Source organism: Aquarana catesbeiana, linkage group LG01 (genome assembly GCF_042186555.1).
Source record: "Aquarana catesbeiana isolate 2022-GZ linkage group LG01, ASM4218655v1, whole genome shotgun sequence".
In the NCBI taxonomy this organism is placed as follows: domain Eukaryota; kingdom Metazoa; phylum Chordata; class Amphibia; order Anura; family Ranidae; genus Aquarana; species Aquarana catesbeiana.
The window spans coordinates 752669796-752680846 of NC_133324.1; the positions used below are offsets into that span (position 1 = coordinate 752669796).

The 11051-nt window shown below is 40.1% G+C and overlaps 1 protein-coding gene across 15 annotated transcripts in view; it reads left to right on the forward strand.

Annotated features, from left to right (window-relative positions):
• RAPGEF2 (Rap guanine nucleotide exchange factor 2) overlaps positions 1–9084 on the forward strand; it is a 396941-nt gene extending 387857 nt beyond the window's left edge. For 9 of the 15 annotated variants that reach the window (XM_073605900.1, XM_073605948.1, XM_073605915.1 and 6 more), the window contains 3 exons: positions 892–1451; positions 4026–4346; positions 7378–9084. In XM_073605900.1, the coding sequence (XP_073462001.1) occupies positions 892–1451; positions 4026–4346; positions 7378–7403 (907 nt within the window). In that variant the 3' untranslated portion in view covers positions 7404–9084. The remainder of the gene's footprint in view (positions 1–891; positions 1452–4025; positions 4347–7377) is intronic. The other 6 variants (XM_073605906.1, XM_073605941.1, XM_073605931.1 and 3 more) reach the window with 3 other exon arrangements.
• Positions 9085–11051: the final 1967 nt, after the last annotated feature.

Consider the following 11051-nt stretch of genomic DNA (forward strand, 5'->3'; position numbering starts at 1 on the left):
CCCTCCCCTCCTCATGTCTTCAGCAGGGCTATTTTTTGTTGATGCCCTGGATAATGTAATTCACCAGGTCTCTAGGATGACACTTCTTTTTGTTCACATGCACAGAATATTGTGGTTAAAGACTCGGTCTTCTGAACCTGCTTGTAAGAGTTTTCTTTTAATGCATGCCTTTGGATGGTGAACACCTGTTTTTCGAGTATTTTGTTACCTTTGTGAAGGAAGTTACTTGGGGGAAAGTATTTCTGCCCCACAAATAACAGCCTAAGCCTATTACTACAAAGGCTATTATCTCTTCTCACCAAAAAGGGGCCTTTCTCTTCTCCCAGCATCCTCTTGTAAGGTAAAGGTGAGTCCATCCTTTTGCCACAAGCCTTGGACCCCAATACACTCCAATTTGCTACATATTTCTCCAAAAAAACAGATTCCCTTTTCCTCCTCTTTTGAGGGTCCAAAAAAAGGGGTATTTCGCTTCCTCTTCAACCAAGCTAGTTGGTTCAGGCAGCTCATTTCCAGGGCTTACGCCTTCAAGGACCCCCACCTTCACCGCCCCTACCCCCAAAACCACAGGTGTAAGGGAGATTTAAAACATTTTTGGATTTATATTGGACTTACAAAGAGGAACATTTCAATTGCAAAGAGCAATAACTCAAAGCAGCCAATCAGGATTCACTTTTCTGAAGACAGACCAATCCCAGACGGTTTTCTATTGTTTGCTGGATTTCTATTGAGTGCCACAGATTGCTACATTTTGCTTTATGCCCCTTGCACTATTTTATTGGCTATTAATTCAATGAAATAAGTGCATTTGTGGTTGTGTGGATTTTGCATCGATAAATTACTATATGCAGCCATTACTGTTTGCTTATTTGTATTTTCTTAATACTCTTCTAGGCACTATTCACATTTGGTGGAGAATAGAGGCTTGTACGCGAGTGGAACGGTTTTGTCCTCTCCCAGCATGGAGGAATTGTCCCAAGATCAGGGTGATAGAGCTTCACTGGATGCTGCAGACAGCGGACGAGGTAGCTGGACCTCTTGTTCAAGTGGCTCCCATGACAACATACAAACTATACCACATCAGAGGAGTTGGGAGACTCTGCCATTTGGCCATGTTCATTTTGACAGCACATCAGATGGGGCAGGTTACTGGCCCTCGGGAAGTCATATAGACCATTTAATATTTTCTGATCATAGCACAAAGCATGGCAGACACAATCAAGGAAGAGAAGCTTTAGAACAAGCACAGTCCAGAGCAAGCTGGGCATCTTCCACTGGCTACTGGGGTGAGGACTCTGAGGGGGACACTGGCACCATTAAGAGACGAGGGGGAAAAGACGTTGCTCTTGAAGCAGAAACAAGCAGCATATCCTCACAAACTGCAGAAGAGACAAAGCCTCTACCTGTGCCCACACACATAGCTGTGACAGCAGCTTCCTCAAAGGGTCTTATTGGTAAGAACAGCTTATTTTCTAGTTGTGTCATACTCATTACATGCCTTGATATTGGGCTTTCACCTTAGATTTTAGGTGGCAGTTTAGTGTTTTGCTTTGTATTCTGGTGTTGTTTTACACATGTTAAAGGAGAACTCCATGCAAAACTGTAAAGTCAATTTTGGGCTGAGGCCTTCTAGTCCAAATTGTAAGGGATCAGGGTGGGCCTTAGATCTGATTTGATTTTAAATATGTAAGTAGTATATTTCATCATAAAGTAGGGCTTATACAGTATGTTTAATGTGTGTACCTTTCATTAACTTGTTTGTGAAATCACATTATTAATCATATGTCTTTCTTAGATTGGGCATCTTGTGGATGTTAGGGTGATAGGGAACTGGTCTGAGTAACAAACCCTCTAGTTCCCTTTTATAGTATATTTCCCTGAGAGCTGGTGAAGGCACTTCACCTGCTTGGGTCATGCATTTTAATTAAAAGGGGTTGTTAAGGCAGTGCTCACAATCACTGCCAGCCCCTCTGCTAGGATAACATGTAGTATATAGTGTATGTGGTTTTTTAAAATTCATCTTCTAAATGCCTTATTTTTTCTCGCCGATCAAGCGGTCAGGTGACCGCCCATCGCTCTCTTCCTCCTCCTCTGTAGTAACAAAGGGAGGGGCCAAGATCTCCCTCTGACATCTACTGGGCAGTCACGTGACCTCCCTCTGTAGTACATACATCGGAGAAAGAGGGTGAGGGGGCAGTCACATGAATTTTTAAAAACTATATACACAATATACTACATGTTATCCTAGCAGAGGGGCTGGCAGTGATTGTGAGCAGTTATTTTTGCACTGCTCAGAACACTGCTAGAAGGGTAGGGGAGGCTCACACACAGAGCTGACAGGTAGGGGAGGGAGGGGGGAGAGCAGACAAGAGAGCTGCGGATGACAGAGGCACATAAACTGACCATGGTGTCAGGGCTCAGCAGCCATGATAAACCGTGGTCAGTTTACAGGGTGGAGGGCAGAACCAGGCAGGATCAGCCAGGTATCACAGGTGATAGAAAGGGTCAGATTACACAGCCCAAGCACTGTGCTGTTATTCATGCTTAAAAGGAACAGGATCCTTTACCTAAAAAAAAAAAAAAAAAAAAAAAAAAAAAAACGCTTTAATGGAACTTTCTGGTTGTCACAGGGATTATCTGTGTGCCTATATACAAGCCCTTCATTACTGAACATTTGAAAGAGAAAGCAAAATAACTATGTTGCTTCTCTGTTCCCTTTAAAAGAGCATTGAGGATTTATGTATTTACAGTATTGCACACAGCTATCAGAGAGTTTTAGAAATTACGAATAAACCATTAAGAATTATAATTTATAGATTTGCAAAGGCCAGTGGTCTGTAACATTGAACAGTAGCAGAGTTAATGTTATTTTACTGTTATTTAGCCTGGGTTTACATACATGCATCTTTATGCTATTTACACATGGTAAAAATGTAAGAAGAGCATGACTTAAAAAACATACACAACATGAATTTGTTCAGTATTAATGCATTCTTGAACAAAATTAAAGTTCATCCAGGTGGCTTGGAAATAATTTTCACAGAAAGTTTTCCACTTATTACACCTGATTTTACACCTGAGTTCCGAGTCCCTGTTTTTTCCCTGGTTTTTTTTTTTTTTTTTTTTTTTTTTTCACAGGGGCTGTAATATTTAATGACGCCTTCCCTCGCTACAAAATGGAACCCTGATCATCTCAGGTTAATTATTTGTAGTGCTTAGCTCTCAGAGATAGGTATTTGTCTTATTATTTAATTATATTCTCTCCCTTTTATCATTTAGTGTCACCTTTCTGTCACTGGAAGGCCTCCTTAAAAGCTCCTATTCCCTGCCTTGTCTCTATTCTGAAAACACTAGCTCTCTCAAGGCTGCTGAAATTGTTGATCAGCGCACTGGTTGTTTTCAGCATTAGGTAGGGGCAAGTGATATAGCTTTTGTAGGGCTTTCAGCCAGCCACTGAGTTCATAGAGAGTTAGTGACTGACTTTACAGCCAGTTCACTGAAAATGAGAGAATACAAGTCAATAACATTATAAAGATCATTCTCTGAGAGGTAAGGCTTCATTGTTATAAAATTCAGAGTGTATCTCTTTCAAGGGCAAGTTCAGTTTTGCCCTTGAATCTGATCTAAGTAAGACCCCTCCCCGATGCTTTTTTACTTCTCTATGACCTTGGAGACCTTCTCTGTACAAAATACAGAGGCTCTGGCCATAGCTGCACAGTGAATCTCTATAGACTTGGGGCTTCACCCACTAGGTTCTCTAGTGTTGGCATGTCATCCCATTCAAGAATATGAGCACTTACGTTTCCTAAAATATTTATTAAATATATATTAAAGAAGAGTAAACCAGTCTTTTTTTTTTTTTTTTTTTTTTTTTTAGTACTACCTTTTGGGTGTTTTATCATTTGCTTTTGTTTTATTGTTTTAAATGTATTTGTACTTTATTTGTACATTAGAACATATGTTTATTTTGTGTTTTTTTTTTTTTTATGTTACGTTTCTGTTGTGACAATAATTGTCTCTTATGGTAGTGTATTGTGTTACCACAGCACGGAAAGAAGGCCGGTATCGAGAACCACCACCAACACCACCTGGATATGTAGGAATTCCTATAGCAGATTTTGCAGAAGGACACCCACAATTATCCAGAAAGCCACCAGATTACAACGTAGCACTGCAGCGGTCCAGGATGATGGCTCGGAGGAGTGACAGTGAAGGAGCACCTGCAACATCCCCACCATCACACAGTCAGCCTTCTAGCAAGATCGTTAACAAGCCGCAGTGGCATAAACCAAATGAGGCAGACCCAAGACTAGCTATATATCAGGCACAAGGGGTTACCAAGGATGATGGTAAGTATACAATATGTGAACTGTTTTACCTGTCAAAATATTTGTAATTTTTTTTATACTACTAGTGTGATTCTCAGGCCCCTTCACAATGTATAGCACAAAGGATGACACCATAATTTCTTACTAGCTACCTTTGTCACCTGTCTGCTTATTGGCCCAGCCTAAAACTTCTAATTGTTTGCTCGCGTCAGCAGAACCTTATTGGTTTATAGTGCATAACCTCAAACCTTCACACAAACCTTTGTGTGAAAACTTTATTAAACAGAATTTCATAAAATGCCTGTTAATAAATGTTAATATATATATATTTTTTTTTTCTAATGAATACACTAGCAAAAGTGCACCTGTTTCAGAACAGCCAAGGTTGGTGTGGTGAGAATATGAGAGGGGTGGCAGGCTCTGTGGATAGATTAGGAGAAGATGAGGTTCAGGGGTATTCAGTGCCATACAGACCCTAAATGATGGGGGATTGTCCATAGGCTTGATGAGAGAGGTAGTGTAGGTAAGGGAAGGGGGGGTGCAGTCCTGGTAATGAGATGAAGAGAGGTGGGAGCAGTGTTGGGGGCAGTTTGTACAGATTCCTCCATCTGGTCCCTGTCTTCCTTTTTGATCAGGAGTCAGCAGAACAGGCTCCCGATCATGTGAGCACTGTGAGACTTGGTGGGGGGGGGACAACATTTACAGGTGCAGTCATGCAAAGCATGGTATAAGTGCTTTGATGGATGCAGGCAGTGCAGATCTGGTGGATGGAGACAGAAAGGGAGGTACAAACACAGAAGGTGGTGAGAGAAAAATAGTAAAGAAATGTGCAGGCATTGCCGTTGGTGATAGAAAAATTGTGGCAGTGTTAGGAATAAAACTCAGCAGCATTTTCACGTTAGTTTATTTTACTTTGTAGTATAATGTCTTTATTTAAATGTTTTATCACTATTACATTCTGTCCCCCTAACCTATTCAAGCTACTATATTAATCATTTGGACATACAATCGGTATAATGGACTGAAACTAAGGGGGAATTTAAACTCCATTCTACTTCCTGTATTTTGCTTTTAATATAATTATGGGATAACTGGGAAAAAACTTCCCAGACTTCTCAATTACATGATCAATGTGATTGGCTGTCACAGTGGTCACTTGATCAGGAGCCTTCCCGCCGATTCCTTATCAAAAACAAAGACTAGGAGCTGTCTGTGACGGCTGAATCAGTGTGCTGTGAGTGCAATCTCAGAATCCTCGGCTGCCATGAACACGTGTGGCATGTAGATGTTAAAGCTGAACAAAACCAATTGATTTACATGTTTTCCAAAACCGTTATGTTCAAGGCATGCCGTGAATCGCATGTGCTTTTGTTTTCAACTGAACTGTCAAGCCACCAACTGGATGATGTCATAACTGATCACATGTGCAACGCTGTGACAATTGCAGATCAAAAAGAGGCTAAGATAGCAGCTCCTGTGGCTATAAAGGATTGGAGGGTTTAGCTACGCTTTGAGCCCCACCCTCCTATGCGTTACGTGGTCAGCAACAGGGGAAATGTTGGTATGACATTATTGCTATTAACTAAAAAATAGAACTATCGTTCTTGTGCTCTCTGTATGCATTCTTTTAACTCCTGGTGACACCTGATGAATAGGGTAGGGGCACTGTGGTATGTTTGCCTTATCATCCCCATTTAATCAAAACATAATAAAAAATGATTAGCTGTTAAAACATTTAAAAAAAACACATAAATAGTATAATGTACAGTAGAGCAATACTTAAAGATTGATATCGCCAATGACAACTGACCTACAATAGCTTTCAATGGGATTCACTACATTAATGTTCTTTTGGCAAAACTCAAACAGCCTCTTTATAAAAAAATACCATAGCTTTAAAACTTTCACAACAGATAACTTTTGTACGTTTTAGCATGATTGTAAACCCCATATTTCACTAGCAGCTCTGCCAACAAACCAACAGTTACAGTTTTGCTGTTCATAGTAAAGTAAATGCTCACCTCATGCCATGTGGTGTTCCTTCTCTTTCCAGATGAGTCATGAGGTAGCAAATAATGGTGTTTTGTAGCATTTCTGTCACTAAGGGAGACACACTTCGCTCATTTAGACCGTGTAGGGGCAACACTATGAACTAAGTATTTGCTCTTTATAGTGATCCTGTTGCTGGCTAGTTGTTACAAGCATCAGGATCATTAGTGTGACATGGCCCTAGGACAAGTTTACTTTTACAGTTCACATATGCAGTTCAAAACCTACAGACATTACTGTTGAAGCTATTGATAAACAGTGAATAATTAAATAGTTGCGTGCTGCCCCCTAGTGGTAAGTAAAAATTAAAAATATAAATTGGAAAGGCTGCGGCTATCACCTATGTGTTCCCACAGTGACCGCAATATGATATAATGTATGTGATAGCGCTGCTAACAAAGAATAAGTGTCAGTGCCAAAATAATACAAAATAATCAATATAAGCATAAATTCTTAAAGGTTCATAAAGGTCCATGATCATATTAAATAAATGGTGATCGTCCTAAAGCCAGTGTATAACAAACTTCGCCGTGAAGGGCGTGCATCACAGAAAATTAATTGACTTGTGCTCCCTTCACCAGGTGTAATGCAAGCTCACCTGCTTATTATACCCTAAACAGGGTCAAATGCGCTCTGGATAATAACTGATGTTCCTTAGGAAATGACTCCACACTAATCACTAGCAGCTCCAAGCAAACATGAAAAGACAAGAATGCTTCCAATATTGCAGTACCTGGGTATTAGTCTTGTATAAACCTCACAAACCCAACTTCATACATTGCACTCATATTTATTGAATATAAAAACAGCATGTACAATAAAAATCCAGCAGGTCTCACGTAATAGCGTCACTACCACCGCCAGGCTCTACTTCTACACGTTACGCCACCATCCTTGTGGCAAGATTGATAAACAGTGGCACAGGAAAGCATCTAAATTGTCTTGTGATAGTAAAGGTTGCTAAATAATTCTTGTTTTTTAATTGTATTTTCTATTATGGCAGATGATGAGCAAGTATCTGCGGTGTGAAGATGAGATCTCGCCCTGTGATAGGATAAGCCGCCTTGAAAGGAGAGCACAAAAGGACATCCCATATGACTGTGGAGCCTGTGGACCTGTTTCCTCCTCTTCTGCCTTAAAGGAGCACTGGGATACATCAGACCCTCTGTCCCACTCCCTGGCATGTGAAATACTGTGAAAACATCATTCTGGCACTTTTTGTCCTTGGCAAAGCTGTGTTGCTTGAAACGGTGCAGGAAGCTGCCACCCAATGGTAGCTGGCTGGACCTTGCACATTATCATTCCAAACTCCACAACTACCACATCAGCAATGACCCCGACCCTGATTACACTCCCACATGCTGTGAGGGTGTCTTTATTTTTAAATACATTTTAACTTTTATTCACTTTCTTGGCTTTGTCTGCTGTTGTAGGCCAAGCTAGTCATGTGCTTCTATCAACCTTTTTTAACGTGAGCTGAGATTGCATTTCATAAACCTCTGTGCACAGATTCTTGAGATGGTTTAGCTTCGTTTACAGTCCCGTTTGTTACACTATGATACCTTTAATGCGCGAGGAGCCCTCTGCGGTAAAGGAGATGCACACTTTGCGCTCAGAGAGCTTATTTGTTACATCAGGATACTTACAGTGTTATTTCACACATAAGTTATGAATTATTTTTATGTTTATATAGAGATTTTTAATTCTGATAAAAGAACTGGATTATATTAAAGTGATGGCAGCTTGGGACTCTCAACAAATGCTATTAGTAGTTATTAATACAAGCTCTCTCATTGCTCATCTGAAAACGGAAACCTCTTCATCCACCATAGTCATGTTTTTTTCTAGGCCATCCATAATGACGCAGCACATTCATGTAGATGGGAGGCGGACTGGTCAGATTGGCCATTGTTGGACACTGCACTTGTAGAGAAGACCAATGTGTAGCATTTACCTGCTCACAGCTGCTATTGCACACCTCCATGACTCAGATCGCCATCTACTCCCTTTGCACAGACTCCGGATATCTGAAGGCTGCCAATCCGAGTTAAACTCCTGTGTGAGGAACTTGTGATCTTGGATTATTATGAATATTATTTTTTTTTCCATTTGAGCTGAGCTGATCATATTGATCAGTGGTTAAACATATATATATATATGTATGTATACAACTTTAAAGAAAACGATGAAACAGAATGCAGTGTTTTTTCACTGTTTATAATAACATCAGTGCTTTATTTAATGAATCTTTATCCTGTTACCATGGCTTTTGTCTACCTTACTACTTCACAATGTCAGTTATGCCTATGTAATTTTACATGTAACATACATTTATTTGCCAGCTTTTTTAATTTTATGTAGGCGATGGAGCTTGTGCATCTAAGCAGACAGAAGCCCAGCTCGGTGACACATTGCACAAACGTTCTCAGCATCATATAACGGTAGAATATAGGACCGCTAACCTCAGTTTGCTCTGTGATGTCAAGTGCAGAATGTACAACTAACTGTTGATTTCATCATGCTTTTGATACTACTTGTACCTGTATGTCTTTTAGAAAGACATTGGTAGAGTCTGTATCCTTTTGTATTTTTAATACAATAATTGTACATATTGGTTATATTTTTGTTGAAAATGGTAGAAATGTACTATGTTTATGCTTCTACATCCAGTTTGTATAAAGCTGGGAAATAAATAAATATAATAACAGAGTTTGATAGTCGATTCGTTGACAAGTTATTTTCCCGTGAAGTGTTAAAGGAAGGGATCTTCTGTCAGGTTTGTATTGCTGTCTGTGGTCCCAATGAAGAGATCCCCCCCCCCACTTCCTGTCCAGTGAAAACCAAAGATAGATTCTTTACCACTCGCAAAAAGGCAATGTTCAAAAAATGAAAAATGTTTTAGATCGTTAGGTGTACAGTTGTATGCATACGTTTAGGAACCCCTGACAATTTCCATGATTGTCATCTATAAATATTTGGGTGTTTGGATCAGTAATTTCAATTTGATCTATCAAATAGCTGAAGGACACAGTAATATTTCAGTAGTGAAATGAGGTTTATTGGATTAACAGAAAATGCGCAATATGCATCAAAACGAAATTAGACAGGTGCATAAATTTGGGCACCCTTGTCATTTTGTTGATTTGAATACCTGTAACTACTTAGCTCTGATTACTTGGAACACACAATTTGTTTGGTGAGCTCATTAAGCCTTGAACTTCATAGACAGGTGCATCCAATCATGAGAAAAGGTATTTAAGGTCGCCAATTGCAAGTTGTTCTCTTTGACTCTCCTCTGAAGAGTGGCAACATGGGGGCCTCAAAACAACTCTCAAATGACCTGAAAACAAAGATTGTTCTACATTATGGTTTAAGGGAAGGCTACAAAAAGTTATCACAGAGATAAAAGCTGCCAGTGTCCACTGTGAGGAACATAGTGAGGAAATGGAAGACCACAGGCACAGTTCTTGTTAAGGCCAGAAGTGGCAGGCCACATAAAATATTGGAGAGGTGAAGGATGGTGAGAACGGTCAAAAACAGCCCACGGACCACCTCCAAAGACCTACAACATCAACTTGCTGCAGATGGTGTCACTGTGCATCCTTGAACAATTCAGCGCACTTTGCACAGGGAGAAGCTGTATGGGAGAGTGATGCGAAAGAAGCCTTTTCTGCACGCATGCCACAAACTGAGTCCCTTGAGGTATGCAAACGCATATTTGGACAAGCCAGCTTCATTTTGTAATAAGGTGCTGTGGACTGATGAAACAAAGATTGCTTTATTTGGTCATAACAAGGGGCGTTATGCATGGTGGCAAAAGAACACAGCGTTCCAAGAAAAACACTTGCTACCCACAGTAAAATTTGGTGGAGGTTCCATCATGCTGTGGGGCTGTGTGGCCAGTGCCGGTACTGGGAATCTGGTTAAAGTTGAGGGTTTCCACTCAATATCAGCAGATTCTTGAGAATAATATTGAGGAATCAGTCATGAAGTTGAAGTTACGCCGGGGCTGGATATTTCAACAAGACAACGACCCAAAACACTGCTCAAAATCTACTCGGGCATTTATGCAGAGGAACAAGTACAATGTTCTGGAATGGCCATCCCAGTCCCCAGACCTGAATATCATTGAACATCTGTGGGGTGATTTAAAGCAGGCTGTCCATGCTCGGCAATCATCAAACCTAACTGAACTGGAGATGTTTTGTAAGGAGGAATGGTCCAAAATACATTCATCCAGAATCCGGACACTCATTACTGTCTATAGGAAGCGTCTAGAGGCTGTTATTTCTGCTAAAGGAGGCTCTACTAAATATTGATGTGATTTTTCTGTTGGGGTGCCCAAATTTATGCACCTGTCTTATTTCATTTTGATGCATATTGCGCATTTTCTGTTAATCCAATAAACCTAATTTCACTACTGAAATATTACTGTGTTCTTCAGTTATTTGATAGATCAGAATGAATTTGCTGATCCAAACACCCAAATATTTATAAATGACAATCATGGAAATTGTCAGGGGTTCCTAAACTTTTGCATAGAACTGTAATCTGTATGCCTCCCATAATTGTTTTCACAACCTTTTTTCACCACTAGCTTTACAACACTTTTTTTATTTTTAAAAAACTTTGCAAGTAATGCTGATGACAAAGGTGCACTGGGATCCATAGCAAGTT